Here is a 23804-nt window from a genome sequence, read left to right on the forward strand (position 1 = left end):
AAAAAAAAAAAAAATTCACTCAAGATGGATCAAAGACCCAAACATAAGAGCTGAAACTATGAAACTCTCAGAAGACAACACAGGGGAAAAGCTTCCTGACATTGGATTTGGCAATTTCTTGGATATGATGCTGAAAGCACTGGCAACAAAAGAAAAAATAAGCATATTGGACTTCATCCAAATTTAAAACTTTTGTGCATCAAAGGACCCTATCAACAGAGTGAAAAGGCAACCCACAGAACAAAATGTGGTGTTATCTACACAATGCAATATGATTCAGTCATAAAAAGAAATGAGGCACTGACACATCCTACAATATGGATGAACCTTGAAAGCACTGTACCAATGAAAGAAGTCAGATAGCGAAAGGCCACATATATGATTCCATTTACATGAAATGTCCATAACAGGCAAATCCAGAGACAGACATTAGTGGTTATGAGGGACTGGGGGAAGGAGCCCAAGGAGAGGTACGGGCAGGAAGGAATAGGATCCCAGAGCAAGAGACTGCATGGCTCTTAAAATGTGACCCAAGTTCGGGGCACCTGGGTGGCTCAGTAGGTTAAGGGTCAGACTCTTGGTTTCAGCTCTGGTCATGATCTCAGGGTCATGGGATCCATCCCCATGTGGGGCTCTGTGCTGGGTATGGAGTCTGCTTCAGGATTCTCTCTCTCTCTCTCTCTCTCTCCCTCTGCCCCTCATCCCCTCTTGTGCGTGCTCTCTCTCTCTCAAAAAATTTTTTTAAAAAGTGACCCAAGTGCCCTTCATGGCTCTTTATTCACAGTCTCTCGTTTTATCTACACACAATTCTGTAATGTAAATACTGTTATTATTCCCACTCTATAGATCAAGGGTTACCACACTTTCTCTATAAAGGGCCAGATAGTAAATGTTTCCAGGTTTGCAGCCATATGGTCTCTGTTGCAAGCAGACTGCTTTTGTCGCCAGAAAGCAGCCAGAGGTACCAGAACAGATGGGCACAGCTGTGTGCCACAAGCCTTCATCTACAAACACAAGGGGTGGGCCAGACTGTGCACAGGCTGTCGTTCACCATCCCCTATCCCAGACGAGAAAACTGAGGCACAGAAAGATTCAGTAACTTGTCAAGGCCCCAACTTATAAGGGGTGAGGCCAAGATGTAAACCCGGTGCTCGGACTTAAGAGGCTCCCATTCCCTGGGCCCAACCCCTTCCCCAACCAACTAGGAGGGCCTACAATATATCAGGCATCTTCCCTGCTGGCCTCTGAATGTCTTCATTATAAGGTTTCAACTCAACATCTAAGACGGGACTTCCTCTCTCGCCCTCCCCTAGAACCCACAGCTGGTGCAGGCAGAGCTGGGATTTGAACCCTGGCCCACGCGGGTCGGGAGGCTCACAACAGCGGCCCTGCATTAAGAAGGCAGGTCAGCCTGAGCTCGGATACAGGCAGCACATTCTGGTAAGAGAGGCGCTTGCTTTTTCCATGCCTCTCGTCAGAGTACCCTCACCATGGCGGGTCTCCCTCCTCCCACTCCCGAGCTTCGTTTCCCGGAGACGCCAGCCCGTACACACACTCAGAGGGTGCCTGGCCGGGGACAGCATGCAGTTGCTGGCTGCTTCTCTGGCTGGAGGCCAGACGAAACTGGAAACCTGTGTTTGCCTCCGCATCAGTTTAGATTAAGCAGCTGTCATGGCACAGCATAAGGTCACGGCCTTGTTACGTGATCTTGGCAGGTCACAGCACCTCTCCTGTCACTCACTCATTTATTGATTCATTCATTCACGGATTCATCAGGCACCTATCCTGCCCCGTGCTCTTTTGGCCACCAGGAAGACAGCAGCAAAAAACAACAGTCCTTGTGCCCCTGAAGCTCTCTTTCAAAAAAACAAAAAAACAAAAAACAAAAAAACAATCTCCGCATCTGGGAAATGAGCCCACCTGGCAGGAGGCCTAGGCAGGTGTGCACACAGCACAGCACCTGCACAGCTCAATTAAAGAAGTATCTTCTCCTTTTTCAGCCTGGGGATGCATACTGTATAAGCTTCTTAAAAAAAAAAAAAAAAAAAAAAGCTTCTTCAGAGCTGTGCAAATCAGTCAACTCAATGCTCCTTAAGACAGATAGAGCCAGAATTAAAAATCTCTCCTCTCTACCAGACCCACCTTTTGGGGCTAGACATCAACACCAAGGTGATTTCCACTCTTTTAAGTCACACACAAAGAAACCCCCAGGTATGCAGCTGTTTTACCTATATGGTCTCACTCTGTGCCCTCAACCTCCCCAAGATGTAAGGGGTTGTCAGGTTACCTGGGGTCAGCCTCAGTTTCCCCATTCCTGACATTTAATTGGAATCAAGAACTTATTCTGTGCCAAGCCCTATGCCATACACTTTGTGTGGGTTATCTTCCACTCACGATTTAAGGTAGGTATCCTAAAAAATGCCTATACTTCATGGGGCTTATTGTAAGGATTAAACAGGATAATGTATGCCAGGCACTAAAAACTTTACCGGGCACAGAGTAAGGAAATGCTCAATAAATGTTGCCAATTGTTATCAGCATTCAGTGGTATTTTATTCCCATTTTACATATGGGGACACTGAGGCTCAAAGAGATTAAGGTCTCTCTGAGTAAAGGGTTTTTTTTTCTTTTTTAGAGATTTTATTCATTTATTCATGAGAGGTAGAGAGAGAGGCAGAGGAGAAGCAGGCTCCATGCAAGGAGCCCGATATGGGACTTGATCCCAGGACCCCAGGATCACACCTCGAGCTGAAGGCAGATGCCCAACCGCTGAGGCACCCAGGCATCCCTCTTTTTCATTTTTTAATAAAAGCAAACAAACTAAAACCAGAAGAAAAAAAAAACATTAAAAAAATTTTTTTTAATTGTTCACCACTGAATGGATTGAAACCCAATTCCAAGTAAAGAGAAAAGAGAGGGGATAGCCTGGGTGGCTCAGCAGTTTCGCCTACCTTCAGCCCAGGGCGTGATCCTGGAGCACAGGATCGAGTCCCACGTCAGCCACCCTGCATGGAGCCTGCTTCTCCCTCTGCCTGTGTCTCTGTCTCTGCCTCTCTCTCTCTCTCTCATGAATAAATTAAAAAAATAAATAAAAATTAAAAAAAGAGAAAAGAGAGGGAGGCTGCAGAAGAGACCATGAGTATCTGTACCAGAAAGTGACTACTGAGTCCACAGAAACATTTATGATGACACAGCTAGTCCCTTCCAGGCCAAGGACAATACACCACACACCTCTCAAGGCTGTGAACTTATGAAATGAGTAGTAGCAGAGCCAGGACCCAAACTGGGAACTACCTGAGTGCCAAGTCTGGGCTCTGTTCATCTCCCCAGTGGAAGAGACCTAGTGGCCCCCTCCCCCCTTCCTCATGTCTCAAGGAGGAAGCCACAGCCTCTGGGTGGGTAGGGAAAGGGCCCCTCTCTCTCCTTGCTCCAGCCCTTACTGGGCCCCACTGGTCAGCTCACACATACCAAGTGAGCTTGCTCACCCAGAGATAAGGGAGCTAGGATGTCCCAGCCCAGATAAGAGAAAGCTTGGACCACCCACAGGGTTTCAAAATTAACTTTTACAGTCCACGGGCAGCAGGGCCAAGCAGCAGAATCAGGCTGGCACTGCCACAGCCCAGCAGCCCCTGAGAGACAACTGAGGCACGCTCAAGCCAGAGATGAGGCACCAACACTCTGATCTGGGCCTGGGTCCCCTCACCTCCCTGGCCTTCCCTGAAGCCAGTAAGAACACGGAGTGAGCACACATAAGGTGCTCAATAAATGCATGTTGGCAACACTCCTAGAATTAAACTTAAATAAGCCAGAGCTGGGAGGTCTGCACAGACTCCCAGTTCTGCCGCTGTCCTTCTGTGGAGCGGCCATAAGCCCTTTCCTGCTCTGATCCTCAGGCTTCACACCTGGAAAATGAAGCTCTGAACAGCTCTAAGTCACTTGCAACACACGTTTTGGACTTCAAGGTGAGTATCTCAAGTCACTTTATCATTGAATAAGCAGGCTATGCTTCTGAAGTCCATTCAAATCATCCATTAGTGGAGCCTCTGGATATATAAATGAATGCATGTAAGTCAAACACCTCAGTGGCCTTAAAATGCCAAGAAATCAGGGCAGAACAGCCAAAGGGTGACTAACATAGCTGATGGCTAGATTCAGCACGGAAAGCCAGACAGAAGCCAGTCCCTCCCACTCTGCCGCCCGAGAGCAGAGCTGATGGCTGCCGTGAGTGAACACCTAACGCCTCCCGGCACTGCGCTAAGCATTCCTTTATGTGAGCCGTTACACTTACCCCTCTTCTACAGATGGGGAAACTGAGGTTTGGTGGGGAAAGAGCTTCCCCACAGCCCCTCAGCACATAAGGGATGGAGCACATAAGGACAAAGACCCAGGTCTGTCTGACTCCAAGATACAAAGCCGCTGAAGGCATGGAGCCCTGAGTGAGCCCTTTGCCTCTCTGGGCCTGTTTGTCCCCGGGGAAGCAGCGATAGATACCACAATCATCCAGGCCTCCCTGCTCTGAGAGGCGCTGGCCTCTGGGTGGGGGGACACCCCAGCAGCATGGAAGCCAAGAGGCTTCTGGTTACTCAACAGAGGTCTGTGGAAAGAAGTCCACGGGGCAGCCACCCAAAAACAGAAGAGTCAACACAAAAATGTCTCCAGCTTCTCAGCAGCCTGTCCCTGTAGGTGGAGTCCCAAAACCTCCGCACCTCTGAGCCCCAGGCCAAACAATATGGCCATTGAGAGGGGCAGCCCACACCCACAAGGCCTCCCTGGAACGCTGTGCCTCCTCCCTCCACCCTCAGCCATGCCTGCCACATCCACAGAAAGCCTGCAGAAGGAACCACGTGTACCGAGCAGCCCCAACGGGCAGGAAGGGCCCCCAGAGCCCAGGGGGTGATCTTGGGGCTCCTGGGGTAGAGGGGCAGTTCTGCAAGGCAGGAGGGAGGAGAGATGATCCAGTGAGCTTCTGAGCCTAACTAGCACATTCTAGGGCCCCTGTGCCACAATCCCTGGGGTGGATGTGGAGGTGGAGATGGCACCGCATCCTAATGTGCTGGCCCGAGTCCCAGTCAGCTCTGGGGTGCTACTGAGGTGATCCGAATCCGGAGGTGCTAACCCCTCACGTCCTGCCCAGAGGTAAGGAGCACTAGCTTCAGGATCAAAGTCCCCTGAGCCCGAGTCCAGAGGTTGCTACTGGGTGACTGTGGGACTCCAGGTCCTCCTCTGTAAAATGGGGAAACACATTCCCACCCTGATGCAGTCTTGGGAGATTAAATGAGATCACACAGGTAAAAAAACACAGTGCCTGGCACCTAATCAGAACGTGACAAGTGACAATCACCATCATCATTAGGATGGTTAATCACCATCACCACCATCCTCATCATACCACCTTTCAGGAAAGGCCAAGTTCAGCCTTGGAACCAGATGCAAACTGGACCTGCAGCCCCTGGGGAGAGACACAGGAAGCTGTGTGTCGGCACAGACATTTCTGATCCCATCTGACCATCGGTGTGCCCAGCCACCATTCCCTAAGCCAGCTGTGCCAGGGCCCCTGTTGAGCCGGAGAGCAATGAGCCAGGGCTGTGGAAAAGGACTTAGAATGGAGGGTCCTATGGCCTCCTGAATCCTTAAGATGCAGAGTGAGCAGGGTCACAGGAAATGTCTGCCAGGTCGGAGATACCATTGTCAACTAAATTTGTTAAACATCTGTGGCATTTGAGATGGTCCTTAAAGGACAAGTAGGATTTGAAACAAAGGCTTGGGGGGTGGCAGTGTGGCACCACAGGCAGACCAGCGCTGGCCTGCTCACAGAGCCAGGAAAACGGTGCAGGGTGGGCCTGCCTGTCTTACTGCATCCCCAAGACAAGCCCCGGCCTTCCTCCACTCATTGTCTGAGGGACACAAGTCGCCAAGAAACCAACACACCTGCATGAACTAAGGTGAACATGGGGTTTCAGCACTGCTGACCCACACAGTGGGTTCTAGTTCTGGCTGGGACGACGACTAACAGCCCCCCTGGGGCAAGCTCAGGGATTGTAGTCCGGTTTGCTCATCTGTCTTGTGGGGGCACCTGGAGGACCCCCCCTCCACCAGGTAGTGATCCAGCAGGATGGCGTAAAGAAGCCCTCCCATGAGCTCGGTAAGTGCACGGCTACCACTCGTGACGCCGGCAGCTGGACGCACATGGCAGGTCCCCAGGACACCTGACGACAGCGTGAAGGAGCAATACAAGAATAGCAGGGGTGCAGGGAGGAACAGTGGGCATCCCAGGCAAGTCTAAGTACTCACATGTGCACAGCGCACCTCACCATCTGTCACTCCATGGGCTGTGTAATCTGATTTTGTCTCTTGTCCACCTCTCCATGCCCACCCCACTGCCCCTAGAATGTAATTTCCCTGAAGGCAAGGCTTTGTGTCCGTGCCCTCAGCATCTGAAGCAGGGCCTGGCACACAGCTGGTGCTCCATAAACATTCATTGATGCAGGAAGGGAGAGAAGGGCAGAGTCCACAAGCCAGTGCGAGAATGAGTGAATGAATGAAAGCCGCCCCAGACTCTGCAACAGCTGCAAAAGTTAAAGTCCCCTCGGTGACAACACAAGCCCAAGGCCTGACAGAAACCAGGAGGGGCGCCGCTAGGAAGACAGCAATCCAAGGAAGAGAGGAAACAGCCCCATGGCCCCCATCCATCCTCTGTTTCCCCACTTCCCACCCAGGACTGGAATTATCTGTGCCTTTCAGGGCCCGGCAGGGCATACATGCTACCCAGGGGTGGCGGGGGGCAGAGGCAGACAGGGCAGCAGGTGCCCATCCCCAGGGCAGCTGCACTCAGCCAGCTCAGAGACCCCAGGCAGAAATACTGGCCCAAGAAGCCAGAGCTGCTGATCCTTCAAGCCAAGCCGGATGGTGGCTGGGGGCCATGGGGCTGTCTCCTCTCTTCCTTGGACTGCTGTCTTCCTAGCGGCGCCCCTCCTGGTCTCTGGATTCTTATGAGAGAGATGTCAATTTATAAAGGTTCGTGCTATTTCAAAAAATGGTAAAAGCCTGCCCTCAATGTAGCCTGTGGGCCTGGTTTACATGACTATCTGCCCATCTAGGCCTTGAACACCACCCCAGACCTGTTAGCTAAGTGCCTGGCAGGGGCTCCTACTGTCTGCCAACCGGGACATGCTGGGTTTCCGACCCTGGACAAAGTGCTGTGAAATCAGCTGTCATCACCCTCCATGTCCAGGTGAGGAAACCGAGCCTCTAAAGCATGAGAAGTCATGTCTCGGGTCACACGGCAGCACAGGGGCAGTCAGGTTCCAACCCAGGCCTGGGTGACTCCAAAGCCCATGCCTGATGGACTGAAAGAATGTGAGGTGCTTCTGAAGGGCCGAGGAGGAATGACAGCCAGCTGACTGGGTCAGATGGCAAACAAAACCCATGAGGACATGCTTGGGAACATGGTGGGCAAATCCCTGGACCAGAGTCACTCTGGCTCCTGTGAATGTGACACACAGACCCCAGGCTGGCCATGCCAACAGCAGGATTCCAGGCAGCCCAGGTTACTACAGTGTGGACAGTGGGCCCCCTGTCCATCCACATGTCCAGCTACCTGACTCTACCTGTGCCCGGACAGGGACACCAGCAGCGCCAGGAGGAACCTGCTGCACCTGAGGGAGAAGCCAGGTGGATCCTCTGGCCACAGATCCCTTCCCCACCAGGTATTGCTAAGCTATGTTCTGCCCCAGACGATGGGCTCCCCAGGTGGAGGGCAGGGGGACACACCCTGTATTCTTTGAACTGTTCCCAGGGGTGCCCAGGCTGGCACCCAGAGAGGAGGAGACAAGGTTTTGGAGCCCTGCTGATTTGGATTCAAACCTAGCTGTTAGTCAAGATGAGTCTCTCTCTCTCTTTGACCCTCAGTCTTCACATCTGTAAAATGGATGTGACCACATCTCTGTCCCATAGATCTGTGACAATTTGGTGAGATAATCATGAAAGAGCCCAGCAAAGGCCAGTTATTTTGCTGACTCTGTCTTATCACCACCCCCATCCTGCCACTTGATTCACCCTCTAGTCCAAGAAGCCACGCCTCCTCCCCTGCTTTCCCTCCTCAAGTCCCAGGGCACCTATCTGTATAACAGGAAAGGCAGGAAAGTAGTAACACATCTGCCTCAAACGACTGAGAAGCCTGTACGGACTTTCAGGTGCTTTACAAAGTGCTACTGTGGATACATGCATGTGTCCCAACAAGTGGGTGCCCCATAGACCCAATCCGGGAAGGAGAGGAGAGGTTAGTGAATACCAGCGGGCACCAGGACCCTACAGTCCATGGGAAGGGGTCCTGCCCCACAACACTGCTGTCCATGGATCCAGAATTCAGGATTTCAGAGAAACGAAATGAGCCAACTAAGATGGAAAGGCCTCCTTGAGATCAACTTTTCCAAGTCCCTCACCCCGTGGACTAGGAAGCGAGGGACACACAAGGGATGGCACCTGGCTACAGTCACACAGCAAGTTAGTCTCAGATCCGGAAGATCTCAGGTCTCCTGACGTCAGCCTAGTGCTCCTGCCACAATGAGCGACTTTCTAGATGTACACAGAACTGCTAGCTACTTTCTAACACCACCTTCTCTTTATAGCTCTGGCTTGTTTAAGGTTAGATACACAATCTCTGTCAGTGATCAACAGTTGCCCTCCTAGCCCAAAGCAACAAGCCGCAGAAACCCTGGCTGATGAAATGTGGTCATACAGTCATGTGGACAAGTGTGGACACCCACACCCTCCCACCCACACCCTGCTCTGTGACCCTGGGACCTGCACTTCCTCTTTGCAGAATGTTTACTTTCAAACAAGAAGTCATTCTCTGAAAAGCCCCCAGTCACTCCTTCTGGGTCACACACACGCACACGTTGGTATACATGTTCAGGAAGTTCACAGAGCCCTCGCAAGCCTATTTTTGGACTCCCTAGGCCAGAACTCCTGGCTGCAGAGCTCACCAGGTCTGGGTAGCTAACTTATGGAGCAAAGGAAGCTGAATATATGAAAAACTGTGCTCTTACACGTACTTTCTAGGAACACGATCCTCTTGATTATCCTTACTTTCCTCGGTTTTGATAGAGATGTGAGATGAGAAATATTTCCTCTCAATTCTACTTGAAGTTAAACAGTGGCACACCCCAATGACAAAGAGCCTCGGTATCAGGAATGCACGGGAGTGGTGAGGTCTGAGGCTAGTCGGAGAGCACATCCCTGTCTGTGGGGCCCCTGTCGATGGCTGCCATGCAGAAAGGTAGCCTACACAGTGACATATCTAGAATTTTCGAGACCAGAATCTGACAAAATGCTAGCAACAAATTTCTAAGAATGTCTCGCATGCCAAAAAAAAAAAAAGTGTCGGGCAGCCCCGGTGGCGCAGCAGTTTAGTGCCGCCTGTGGCCTGGGGCGTGATCCTGGAGACCCTGGGTCGAGTCCTGCGTCAGGCTCTCTGTGTGGGGCCTGCTTCTCCCTCTGCCTGTGTCTCTGCCTCTCTCTCTCTGTCTCTATGAATAAAAAAATAAATAAAATTAAACAAAACAAAAAACAACAACAACAAAAAAGTGTCTACAGGCCCAATCTGGCCTGAGATCATCAGTCTGCAACTTGCTCTAAGGGTTGACACACACAGGTGAGGGGCCATGGCTCACAGCCTGTCTGGCATGGCTGACGCCCTCCCACCCCCAACAATATAAGACTGAATGAAAGTCCTCTAGTTCTCAATAAGGGTGATTTTGCCCCCCTCCCACCCTGGGGAGACATCTGGCAACATCTGGAGACAATTTTGGTTGTCAGACTAAGCAGGGAGGTTCTACTGGCATCTAGTGGGTAGAGGCAGGCATGTTGCTAAACATTCTACAATGTCCAGGGCAGCTCCCCAAACACAGAGAATGATCCAAATCCTGGGGGAGACCAGAGTCCATGGGGCTATTCTGGGGGCCACTTTGGGAAGGGGGAATCCATACTGTGACAACTGCCTTTTAGCAAGGCTGAATCCTGGCAGTGCCCAGGCTGAAGGCTTGGCAAGCAAAGGGGTCGAGCTGGAATTTAACAGAATTGGTTTATTTTCTCTTATTTCCGTTTGTGGCAAGTGGGTCCTAGTTTTCCATTTAGGACAGTGAGATGAAAGTTTCTTTTTCAATAAATGTATTTAATTTCTAGAAAGTGAATTACTTAAAAAAAAAAAAAAAGGAGTTAACTATTACAGAGGCAGCAGGATGAATGACGTGTGGAAGAGGCAGCCCTACCAAGAGGATCATACAAATACTGAAGAGATTCAGCACTGAGGCCAGTTAGTTCCAGGAAAAACCCAGGAAGGCTCCAGGATTGTACAGACCTTCCATGCCAAGCAGGTGAATCACTGCTCTGACCGGTACTCCACAAGGGGACTGCTGGGCAAATAGACTCACCGCAAATTTTCTGACCAGATGAAACCCAGGGCACAGGGACTTCTGATCTTGACCTGTGCCAGGTCTCCAGGGCAGTCCAGGGTGGCCAGGCCTGCTGTGCACACTTGAAAGGCCTCCACCTTAATGTTACCTTTCTTATTGTTTTGGGGGACATGATCACAGTGAAGCCTCAGGAAGGTTCACCAAGTAAAATGCAGAGAAGCCAAAAGAGGGAGAGATGCAGGAAAATGAGGGTAGAAGGAGCTGGAAGGCATAAGGAATGGGAATAAAGGGCTGGGAGAGGAGGGGAGAGAGTAACAATGGCATTAACTAAGCACCCACTTTGTGCCAGGCATTGCTGCCCACACCCAACCCGCATGCCTCACTGAATCCTCACCACAGGATTAGGTTTTGTCATCCTCATCTCCACTTGTACTAAAGGGGTTGTTAAGCTAAGATCCACACTGGCACCAAGACACAGGACGGGACCCAGTTCTTTTGCTTCAGGGCAAGTAAGAGAACAAATGCACCTGACAGGCATAGAGGAGAAGCGAGGGCAAACACCAATCGGACTGATGGCCAAAGAGGAGGGTAGACACTGCCCCGCTTGAGGGCCCCCAGGAGTTTGCAAACATCTACAGTGAGATCGCAACTCCCGCCTTCCCAGCCCTCATCTCCCGCCACCACAACCTGGGCACACCGCCCCTCGTTGTCTTCACACACTCTCACTCCAGGGCCTTCCACTTGCTGTCGCCGTGGCCTTCCCTCCACCGGCTCCTGCTCAAATGCCGCCTCCTCAGGGAGGCCTCCCAGAACACACACTGAGGGTGGCTTGCCCAGTCCCTAGGCCTCACCTCCTCCTGGCTCAAGTTTCGTTTCTGTCCTGCAGGAAGCCAACGACACTCATGGCTGGTCCTGCGGCACCCTCTGGGTCCTCAGACCCGGCCTGCCTGCGCTAACTTCTGTAGCCAAAGGGCCTGGGACAGGGCTTGGCACAAGGAAGGAATCCAACAGAGATTTGGTTAAATAAATAAATACTGCCATCGGCCAGGGCTGCAGACTTAATTCCCCCAAGATTACCGAAGTTTCTGGAGGCCGGGGCCAGATGTCCAGGGGTGAACAGGTAACGGATCAAGACAGCAAGTCTGTCCCTTGTCAAAGGACTGAGCGTGGGGCGCCTGAGCAGCGCAGTCACTTAGGCATCCAACTTTCAGTTTCCATTCAAGTCATGATCTCAGGGTCATGAGATCAAGCCCGCATTGGGCTCCTGAGCTCTGCCTGGATTCTCTCTCCCTCTCCCTCTGCTGCCTCCCATTTATGTGTGTGTGCGTGTGTGTCTCTCTCTCATAAATAAATAAATCTTTAAAAAAAAAAAAAAGGGGGGCTGACCAAGACCTGTGGTCAGGAGCGAATGGGGGAGGGGCTTGGAAATCCTCCCCCTGTGCAAAAGCAGGCCTCCAGTCACCTTCACCTCTTCAATTCTGCACATGGAAAACCTTCAGAGGAATGAAGATTCCTTCTCTCCCTACTAGCTCTCACTGGCTAAAGAACTGCTGCTTTCAAAACCAAGGCCGAAGTCAGCCTCACGATGTGCCTCGTGGGACTTGAGTCTCCCCAGGGCACCAGGGGCCCCAAACAGCCTCAGCTCTCTAGAAAAGACCAGCCTGGACCTTCACTCCTTCTCTTGCACTGGACCAGCCCTGGGCGAGAATGAAGGCAGGGTCCCATCTCCCGGGAGTGACACCAAGACTGGTCATTGCTAAAATGTGCCTAGTAGAAGGAGAGAGAACGAATGGAGTAGAAAGGAGATGAAAACGAGCTAAATTCCACCTAGAGGTAAGCGTGAGAAGTGAGAAGGCCTCAGGGGGGCAGGGAGGCTCTTGCTGATGGCAGAAAGGGCGCGTCTGGAAGAGGGTACTAGATGAGCAAAGGCCTGGAGGTGCTGCCTCCAAGTAGCTTAGAAGAATGGGAGAAGAGGCCTGGGACCCAGCCTGTGTGCTGGGTGTGATCTTCTGGGGAGCTGCGGACAGCGGTTTATAAGACAGTGTAACAGGAGTACCTACATCTCTCACCCACGGCCTCTGAAGACTTCTGCGGGTCTGGCCTTGTGACTAATGTGCTGTGTGACCTTGGGTAAATCCCAGACCCTTTCTGGTCTGCAGTTGTCTCATCTTGCAAATGACTGGATGGCTGTGTGACACCCAGATGCAGCATTCTGTAGTTTAGTCAACACACCTCCAGTCTGGCTGCAGAGGTATGCCAGAGCTAGCGTTTGCTGGCTTGGGAACCTGATGGGGATAGTTCCAGGACTTTTGGTAAGCGGAGTGTTAAACACAACCATTATTTAAAAAATTAAGTTATATAACTTCATAATTTTTGGAGATTAAAAACAAAGATCTTAAACACTCAAAAATTCATTATTTTACTACATTCTACTGTTATCCAATACTCTTAAAGTTTTTTTTACATCTACCACACCTGTACTCAGAAATACTTTATCACGAGGGCTACTGCAAACCTCTTCCCAGGGACGCCGGGGTGGTTCAGTGGTTGATCCCGGGGCCCTGGGATTGAGTCCTGCATCGGGCTCCCTGCATAGAACCTGCTTCTCCCTCTGCCTGTGTGTCTGCCTCTCTCTGTGTCTCTTATGAGTAAATAAATAAAATCTTGAAAAGCTCTGTCAGTGACATGGTGTTTGTCACTCAAAATTAACCAAAGTGGGAATGTTTACACCACAGAAATTGGCAGATGCTATACACCAGGGCTGTTCTCAGGGAGGTGACTGTTAAATACTTACTTTCCATCATCCCATTCTCTCCTACTCCCATAATGCCTGTCCCGTTGGAAAACAGACCCAACCCTTGCAAGACTTTCCCAGAGACCAAAATCTGGCTCAGGGTTGGGGGAGGAAAGGATGTTGGTGGGGAGAAGCCATTATAAACTAAAGGAAATTCACCAGGGCATCCCAGGGTTTCCTGCACTCACTCATTTTTGGGCCGTGGTCCACATCCAGACTGCATTGTCTACACTATCCAATCCAGTAGCTTCTAACCACATATGGCTATTGAGCACTTGAAATGTGCCTAGTGTAGAACTAAATGTATGACTTTCTTCACTTTTAACTAATTTAAATTTTCGGATCCCTGGGTGGCTCAGCGGTTTAATGCCTGCCTTTGGCCCAGGGTGTGATCCTGGAGTCCCGGGATCAAGTCCCATATCGGGTTCCCCGCATGGGGATTGCTTCTCCCTCTGCCTGTGTCTCTGCCTCTCTCTCTCTGTGTTTCTCATGAATAAATAAATAAAATCTTTAATAAATAAATAATAAAAATTTAAAAAATAAAAACTGACACTCAATTCCATTACCAGGAAACATTTAAGAATATTGATACAACTTTGCATCTACTTTTGTCAGCTGTAAATTTAATGACATCTAAATATAGATTTCTGATGAAGGGGGGATCCCTGGGTGGCTCAGCGGTTTGGCACCTGCCTTCGGCCCAGAGCATCATCCTGGAGTCCCGGGATCAAGTCCCACATCGGGTTCCCCGCATGGGGCCTGCTTCTCCCTCTGCCTGTGTCTCTGCTTCTCTCTCTCTCTGTGTCTCTCATGAATAAATAAATAAATCTTAAAAAAATATATTTCTGATGAAAATTTAGTTCCTGAATTGAAATGTGCTAAAAGTGTAAAACACACACATGAGTTGAAGGCTTAGAATGAAAAATGAAGTAAAATATCTTACTAATAATTTTGATATTGATTAAATATCTTACTAATATTTTGATATACTAGGTTTAAAAATATTTAAATTAATTTTTTTAATATAGCTGTTAGAAAATTTAAAATTATATATGTGGCTTACATTACATTTCTACGGGAGAGCGTTGGTCTAGAATATTCTGAGTTGTTTTTCCCCCATTTGATATTCATTTTTTTTTATATTTTATTTATTTATTCAAGAGAGAGAGAGGGAGACATAGAGAGGTAGAGACACAGGCAGAGGGAGAAGCAGGCTCCATGCAGGGAGCCACTGAGCCACCCAGGGATCCCCTCCCCCATTTGATATTCAAATACAGAAGTAGGGGCAGCCCAGGTGGCTCAGCAGTTTAGGGCCTGCCTTCAGCCCAGGGCATGATCCTGGAAACCCAGGATTGTGTCCCATGTCGGGCTCCCTGCATGGAGCCTGCTTCTCCCTCTGCCTGTGTCTCTCTCTGCCTCTGTGTGTCTCTCATGAATAAATAAATAAAATCTTAAAAAAAAAAAAAAAAAGTAGGTAAAAGAAACTATGAAGGGATTTTGCTAAAACTATAAATTCTGGAAGAAAATGAGCTAATCTTGTCAGATTGTAGGTGGGGTGGTTTGGTGAATGCTCTCCACCCCATTCAGGGGAAAGGTCTGTTCCTGGATCTCAATGGCTCATCCCAAACCGAATCTCCCAAGCCCTGAGAGCAGACCCCAAGTCCAGGACTGGTTTTGCCAAAGACACTATCATGGCAAAAATGGTTTCTAGAGCCACACAGGAGGCCTGGATCCAAGAACCATCATGCAGAAGGAAACACCAAATGTCAGTGTACCTTTCAATCCTATATCTCGGACAGAGACTTCTCCCTTTTTGCACATGCTGCTGCCTATTTAACTCATTCTTCCTTCACCCTATCCCTCTGGAGAAATCCCTGCACACTCCTACACATCCTTCAAGATACAGCTCAAATGTTCCTTTTGTTTTTTGGGTTTTTTTTTTTTTTAGGCTTTATTTATTTATTCATGAGAGACACAGAGAGAGGCAGAGACATAAGCAGAGGGAGAAGCAGGCTCCCTGCAGGGAGCCTGATGCAGAACTCAATCCCAGATTACGGGATGACACCCGGAGCTGAGGGCAGACACCCAACTGCTGAACCACCCAGGTGTCCCTCAAATGTTCCTTTTGAAGCCTTTCTAACCAAATCCTGTTTCCCTCTCACAACCTTTTTTCTTAGTGCTTTCTGGCTGACCTCAAAGCTTTTATTCTTGCCCCTTCAAATCTGATTTCTTTATAAAACACAAGATGTGGGGCACCCAGGTGGCTCAGTCAGTTAAGTGTCTGCCTTTGGCTCAGGTCATGATCCAGGGGTCCTGGGATCAAGCCCTGCATCGGGTTCTCTGATCAGTGGGGAGCCTGCTTCTCCCTCTGCCTCTGCCTGCTGCTCCTCCTATTTTTGTGCTCTCTCTTCTTCTGTCAAATAAATAAATAAAATCTTAAGAAGATAATTTTAGGGCAGCCCGGGTGGCTCAGCGGTTTAGCGCCGCCTTCAGCCCAGGGCCTGATCCTAGAGATCCGCGATCACAGCCCCACGTCGGGCTCCCTACATGGAGCCTGCTCTCCCTCTGCCTTTGTCTCTGCCTCTGTGTGTGTGTGTGTCTCTCATGAATAAATAAATAAAATCTTTTAAAAAATTTTTTAATAAAATTAAAAAATAAAACACTAGATGTCTCTCCCCATGGAAACTGCCACTAAGTCCCCATTACCTGAAACAGTTCTCAAAGCTAAACAAGCATCAGAGTCATCTAGAGGGCTTTTTAAAACACAGGGCTGCTGGGCTCCACCAAGAGCTTCCAATTTAGCAAATCTGTCTGGGCTAGGACCTACACCTGGCATTTTTCACAGGGGCTGCTGCCACTGGTCTGAGGGCAGTACTTGGAGAACCACTGATCCAAAAAGTTAAGTGCAAACTAAACTCTTCACCTTGGCATCTGGAGGCCCTGCACACAATATGTCCTCCAATCACTTACCGCCCTCCTCCTTCCACAGGCTGCCCTGATCCGAGACTACCCATCATCCAAATGCCACAACTTTCATGCCTCCACACCACTGCCCGTGCTGCTCCTTCTGCTGAAGACCCTTTCCCTGTCATCCACTTAATTCTAGCACCTTCTGCCTTGATTTCACACTGTCTAAAACTCAAATCCTCAAGAATGAGGACATGGTACCATCAAGGGTCTACAAAACAACAAATGTAGGGGGTAGGGACAGTTACAGAAGAGGAGGATAAGAAATAGTTTTGGCCACACTGCAGACCCGGGTAAGAAAGTCCTAGCCTAAAGGCAACTTTGTGTCAGAACATTCTCACATATCTATTTAAACAACCTCATGATGGTCACAGCCCAGTTACACACTGTCCTTCTCTGTTTTCCAACTCTGCACTTTCTAGCTGCGGCCTTGGGTGGGAACTTGTTAACCTCTTTGTTGCTCATTTTCATCTGTAAGATAGGAGAAAAGGAACTACCCCGCAGAATGAAAAGTAAATGATATAATCCTAGTAAAACACAACAGCAAAAGGCCTTGCACAGAGTAAGCTCTAGGTGAACGTTACCTGTGGATCGTATTTTCTTCAGACCTGGGAAAGTCATGAACTTGGTACCCGGCCACAATCAATAATGAAGACAGGGATCCCTGGGTGGTGCAGCGGTTTGGCGCCTGCCTTTGGCCCAGGGCGCGATCCTGGAGATCCGGGATCGAATCCCACATCGGGCTCCCGGTGCATGGAGCCTGCTTCTCCCTCTGCCTGTGTCTCTGCCTCTCTCTCTCTCTCTCTCTCTCTCTCTCTCTGTGACTATCATAAATAAATAAAAAAAATTTAAAAAAAAAATGAAGACAGACATATAAAAGATGTTTTTCTTAATGAGTACATAATCAGCAGTCCAATAAAGATTGTGTGGATAGAGAGGAGGATGGATGGACAGATAAGCAGATGAATGCTGGGTGGGTGTGATAGGTGGGCAGGTAGATGGGAAAACTTTATATAAGACAAAAAGTGGCTCTGTGAGGCTGGCTGAGCAACAGACACTTAAAATGCTTAAAAATTTTCTCACAAAGGTTCACAGACAAGCACACAAAAATGCAAAGAGGCCCATCACAACTTTGTTTATAACAGAAAAAAAAAAGCAGTGTAAATGCCCAACAACAGAAAGTCACATGGTCAGAAGATGGAATTCTACAAATATGAAAATGCAAGTGTTTCCCCACTGACATGAAAGTTGTTCTTGGGGCACCTGGGTGGCTCAGTGGTTGAGCACTTGCCTTCAGCTCTGGTCATGATCAGGGGTCCTGGGATCGAGTCCTGAATCAGGCTCTCCCAGGAAGCCTGCTCCTCCCTCTACCTATGTCTCTGCCTCTCTTTGTGTGTCTCCCATAAATAAATAAATAAAATATTTAAAAAAAAAAGTTGTTCTTAATAGACCTTAAATAAATAGGGCATCTGGCTGGTTCAGTTGGTAGAGCATGCAACTCTTAATCTCAGGGTGGTGAGTCCAAGCCCCAAGATGGGTGTAGAGATTACTTAAAAAAAATAGACTTTAAATAAAAAGAGGTAAAAGGTAAAGTAATAAGTATGGTATCAATCCTTTTTTTTTAAGATTTTATTTATTTATTCATGAGAGACAGAGAGAGAGAGAGGCAGAGTCACAGAGACACAGGCAGAAGGAGAAGCAATAGGCTCCATGCAGGGAACCCGACGTGGGACTCGATCTCGGGCCTCCAGGATCACGCCCTGGGCTGAAGGTGGCACTAAACCACTGAGCCACCCGGGCTGCCCTCAATCCTCCTTTTTTTTAAAAAGCCTGTGGGTATGGGTATGTATGTGTATGTATTTTTAAAAACCTAGGGAAAATATGTTCTAAATGTTATTAGTGGCTATCTGGTACAAAAACTCTAATGGTTTTAATCTTTTTTTTTTCTCTTGTTTTTCTGTATGCTCTCATTTTTCTCTGGTAACTACAGATGTAATATTTAATTTCTTAAAAGAGAGAACTTTTTTAAAAGCAGCTCCACGAATCAGGACAGAGGAAACACGTAGGCACAGGTGTGTGACTATGAGCAAGCGGGTGTGCCTTCTCTATGCCTGTGTCTTCATCCTGTTCACCACCTCCTGAGGCACCTGGGGATGGTGGGTGAGGAAGGGTTTTGGTATCGGCAGCTAGCAATCAAGTAATGGTGGTTTTATCCCCCCAGTGACATCCAGGAGGTTCCCCAAGGAGATACTCTGAGAGGCAAAGGAAAGTTGGCTTCTATCCAGAATTGAGTGTCAGTGGACAGAGCTCTGGGCAGGGCTAGGGAGGCCACATTCTCACTCCCCTCACACCCTGGCTTCCTTTACTTCTGTGAAATGAAAGGGATAAACTGACAGTGGTTTCTAAACTCTCCTTTAAATTTCTTAAACAGCAGGATTCTTTACTCAAATGAAACACAGATCTCCCCCCGTCCAGTGTCAGTTGTCTGTTCCTAAAAAAAAACCTGGGGTCTATTTCCTCGCATTTTTTTAAAGATTTTATTTATTTATTCATGAGAGACATAGACAGAACTGCAAAAACATAGGCAGAGGGAGAAGAAGGCTCCCTACAGGGAGCCCGATGTGGGACTCAATCCCAGGACCCCGGGATCATGCCCTGAACCGAAGGCAGACACTCAACCACTGAGCCACCCCGGTGCTTCCTCTTCTTTTAAATGGGAAAGATGATCACATACTACTTATCAACACCAAACTTCCATTAATTTCCTAAAATGTAACTCTGTACACATAATAAACTAGCATGGTAGGAAGTCGAATGCTGAAAACATCCCCTGCTGACCACCAAATCACAGTTAACCTTGCTGTGTGCGGCAATGCGGACCCGTGCCCGGGCCAGCTCGCTCTCCCAGCTCCAGCACCACTGGAGGCGCCCAGCCCTGCCGCCCCGCAGCTGCCTCTGCAAAACATCTACATGTGATTCTCACAGTCTCCCAAGAGCATCTAGAATTCACAGGAGACTTTTCCTGCACATGATTTTGTGACAAATGTGGTACTGAGTTTTAGGGACATAAGTATGTTGCTTTACATATAAAAAGAAAACCACTTGCTGAAAAATAGTTTGAAGAAACACGTATGTTCTAGGCGGTCTGGGTTTTATCAACTGAGAGGCTTTCATCCTAGAAGAGCGTCCGTCCACAGGACAGGCATTCTACACAGCAGACACATCCTATGAAAACCAGGGGCGCTGCGGAAATTCTCTAGACCAGCTGGGGGGTGATGCTGGGTTTGGAAGGTGGGGCTTGAAGCAGCATCTGCACTACGCACATCAAACTAAGGCTGCTGATGGAGAATGTGCTTAGTGCTGCACTGAAAATAATCCCCACGTAGCAGCCAAAGCAGTGGGATAGTAACGATGCCACTGTTACAAATAATAAAACAGCCAACTGTCACCAAACTCTTAAACCTGCCAGGTACACACCTCTAAGTGCTGATCATGAATTAATTTATTTAATCCCTGTAATAACCACACGAACTATGTTCTATTATTACCCCCATCCTACAGTTGGAAAAACCGAGGCAGTGAGGTTAAGAATACACCTAGGGTTCTCCAACTTGTAAGTAGCAGCTCTGGGATTTGAGGCCCGGCAGGAGAACCTTAGAATTCCTTCCTCCTCCAAACCATTGCCCCTACCTGCAAAACTGGGGAGGCTCTGTAGAAAGGGAAGGATGGGGGGGGGTCAGGGCCCCCTACTTCACCTTTCCTCCCAAAGCAAACACTAAGGAAGAGCTGAGGACCTCTGAACCAGGCTAGCTCCAGTCTACCGGGCCACAAGGACCAAGAGGGGGCAGGCAGGTGGCTCTTACCCACAGCTTCCCATCGTAGTAGTAGGCTCCCAGGAGCTTCACAATGTAGGGGTGGTCACAGGTGGCCAGGATGTCGATCTCTACCGTGTAATCCTCCAGCTCCTCCTCACTCTTGGTCTCAATGACCTTGGCGGCAGCCAAAGCACCTGTCTCCTTGTTCTTGGCCTGCAAAGTGGAGACAAAGAAGGTCAACGAGGCCTGCCTGGCAGGAAACTGGAAGCCAGCTCGGAGAGGCCCGCGGGAATGCCAACACAGCCCAGAGGTCCGGATGGGGACCGCAAGGCCAAACAGGAGATCCGCTGTTCTTACCAATGGCCAGTGCTGCTCAGCACATCAGTGCAGGGGGAATGTGTGAGAAATAGTGTTCAGCATTTCCTTTTTTTAAAAATTTTTTTGTATTATTATTTATTTACGAGAGTCACAGAGAGAGAGAGAGAGGCAGAGACACAGGCAGAGGGAGAAGCAGGCTCCATGCACCAGGAGCCCGATGTGGGACTCGATCCCGGGTCTCCAGGATCGCGCCCTGAGCCAAAGGCAGGCGCCAAACCGCTGCGCCACCCAGGGATCCCCTGTTCAGCATTTCCTAATAATCATGTTTTTTAACATGATCCCATGCTATGGGATGAGTAAAAATACAAGAATAGCATAGCTCTACAAACACCATGGAAAGACTACTCAGTAAGAGATCCAAGTCACTGAACAATAAAGTAGTAGGATACTTTTTTCTATAAAAAATGGAAAATTAAAAAAAATGGAAAACTGCTTTCATAAATGCTCACGACTACATGTAAATGCATAGAAAACTCTGGAAACATGCTGCCTGATAGCAGGCTAGGAAGGCACCTAAAATGGGGAGAGATAAGGCTCTTTGCATATTGTTTAAAAACACTAATAGGAAAGTTTCATACATTTATTTGCATCATTTCCAATACATTAAAAGTAAAATGAACAAGGGCTTTAAGTACCCAGCAACTGCAGCAGAAGGGTGAGTTCTTGATGCATTTCACCAGTATAACAAGTTTATTTGATAACAAAGAGGGAGAGAGGGATCCCTGAGTGGCTCAGCAGTTTAGCGCCTGCCTTTGGTCCAGGGCATGATCCTAGAGTCCCGGGATCAAGTCCCACATCAGGCTCCTGCATGGAGCCTGCTTCTCCCTCTGCCTGTGTCTCTGCCTCTCTCTCTCTCTCTCTCTCTCTCTCTCTGTCTTTCATGAATAAATAAATCAGTAAAATAAAAATAAAAGAACAGAAAGCAAGGATTTGAGAAGGTATCTGTCCATCCATGTTTACGGGAGCACTATCCACAAAAGACAAAAGGTGTGAACAAGCCAGATCTCCACTCACGGGTGAATGGAGAAACAAGTGGTAAAATTCAATGGACTATTAACTCAGCCTTAAAAAGGAAGGGAGGGATACCTGAGTGGCTCAGTGGTTGAGCAACTGCCTTCAGCTCAGGTCGTGATCCCTGGGTCCTGGGATCGAGTCCTGCATCAAACTCCTGTCAGGGAGCATGCTTCTCCCCCTGCCTCTGTCTCTGCCTCACTCTGTGTCTTTCATGAATAAATAAAATCTTAAAAAAAAATCATCAGTTTTATGTCATACATATTTTACCACAATTTTAAGAACTGAGAGCAAAAGAAAAATAATCATGTAAGTGGGTACAAGCAACTCCAGCCACGAGCAGCTGGTGTCCAGGAAAAGGGAGGAGAACCCACAAGCACTGCGGGCCTCAAGGGCAGCTGCTGGGAGCATTCGCCCACTGTGCTGTGTGGGGCTTGGGTTTTCAGAGAGCACGCTTGCCTACAACATGGGCCCAAAAAGCAGGCCGCTCGTCTAGAACTTTGGAATCGCAATCCTTGGGAAAGCATGGGGAAAACGAGCTGCTCTGGACTTCGTAGGCAGCCCTGTTAGTGTCCACTGCAGTGCGTTCCTGAGGACAGCTTTACATGCCACTCACCATACACCAACTCTGCAACCTGACCTACTGGAAATGGTGATGGCCCAGCTGCTTCTGCATGCCTAGAATCCCATGAAGGACAATAGGTATTCACATCACCTCATATGACACCAGTTCTGGGCATCTTAGTGCCCCCATTCTATAGGCTCGGAGAGGGGGCATGGCTGGTACTAGTGTGGTGGCACCAGAATCTGAATCTAGGTCCTCTAACTTCCAAGACACTGTGTACTTTCCACTGCTGTTACTAGGTCTCCCTATCATCTCCAGAACTCAGAAGTCTCTACCTAAGACCAGATGCCAACAGCCACCTAGGAATGCTCCCAGGCCAGCTCTGTATATAGGGCACCCTCCTCCAAGCAGAGACCGAGCAGGGGCACCTGGGGGGCCCAGTCTGTTAAGTAGAGACATAGCAACCCTGCCCCTGGCCTCAAGGTGCCAGTGACTAGAAAGCATGCTTATAGGAGGAAGGGAACTGAGAAGGGGTGTCAATCCTCACCAGAGAACCTTCTGGAAGGGAGTGAGGCCAGTAGCCAATTTTTACACTCATTTGTAAATTTATTCTCAGTTTAGGTAACTGTTTCTATTAACTGAGCTGCAAAGTCACCAGGCCCCTTCACAGCGACAGCAATCATCTCCTACTGATCAAGGTCACTGGTCTATACTTCAACATGTGCTAACTCATTTATCTCTTCAAGCACCCTACAAGGTCGGTGCTGTTACTACCTTGTGCACAGATGAGGAGACTGAAGCAGAGTCCCCAGCAACACAGGAGACAGGGCTGGTCTGGACCCCCACCCACCCTTCCCCGACACCGCCCCTTCCACACCAGGCCCGGGAGTCCGGTGCAGGGGAGGGAATCTCATGTGGGGCCATTCCTCAGGGTCAGTCCTGGTGCTGGAACTCAACGGCTCACTCGCCCTGCCTGAGGGGGGGCCTCTCCTCTATACTCGGTTTTGAAAACTTGTTGAGAACACCTGAGAGAGGGCAGCCCTGGTGGCGCAGCAGTTTAGTGCTGCCTGCGCCCGGGGCGTGATCCTGGAGACCTGGGATTGAGTCCCACATCGGGCTCCCTGCATGGAGCCTGCTTCTCCCTCTGCCTGTGTCTCTGCCTCTCTCTCTCTCTCTGCATCTCTATGAATAAATAAATTAAAAAAAAAAAAAGAACACCTGAGAGAGTCATGAATCAGCCATTGGGCACTAGTGCTCTCGTGATCACTCCCTCCCTCACACAGTTTATGTACCTGCCCTTTCATTTCTGGTAATGTTGATTTTCAAGTGTCCAGTGAGAGCACCATCAAAGCACCCTTACCCACTGCACAACACTCCCACCCCTCCTCCTCTCCAAACCCAGAAGAGGAGGTAAGGCCTGCTCTGCTCCTTTACTGGGTGAACACAGCACCCACCCCGACCGTGCTCTCCCGACCCCCAGCCAGAGCAGCACGCGGGGACAGAGCGAACTGGCATAAGCCACCCACTCAAGCATTCACCTTTCACTCCTGAGAGGTGGGAAATGATGCTGCATGTCACCTCCTCCTGGGTTTCCCTAAAAGAGTATCTTCTCCCCAAAGTGGGGCTGTTTCCTAGGAGTTCACAAAACCAGCCTTGCTCATCCCCCTGAAAGGCAGCATTGACCACAGGGCTGGGCCTCCAGCTGGGCGCCAGTGTCAACACTGAGCAACACCCGCTGCCCAACGCCTCACTCAGATTACAGAGCCCAGAGCTTGCCAGAAAGGGGTTAGCTGGCAGCAATCATGGTGCCTAAGGTCACTTGGCCAAAATCAAATTCTTTAAAAGCCGGTTTGAGGCAGCTA

General features: G+C 49.1%; 1 protein-coding gene across 1 annotated transcript in view; it reads right to left on the reverse strand.

Annotated features, from left to right (window-relative positions):
* STK10 (serine/threonine kinase 10) overlaps positions 1-23804 on the reverse strand; it is a 113450-nt gene that overhangs the window by 67869 nt on the left and 21777 nt on the right. The window contains exon 2 of the mRNA XM_041750552.1: positions 20037-20201. Coding sequence (XP_041606486.1) covers positions 20037-20201 — 165 coding nt within the window. The remainder of the gene's footprint in view (positions 1-20036; positions 20202-23804) is intronic.

The sequence above is a fragment of the Vulpes lagopus genome, chromosome 3 (assembly GCF_018345385.1).
Source record: "Vulpes lagopus strain Blue_001 chromosome 3, ASM1834538v1, whole genome shotgun sequence".
NCBI lineage: Eukaryota > Metazoa > Chordata > Mammalia > Carnivora > Canidae > Vulpes > Vulpes lagopus.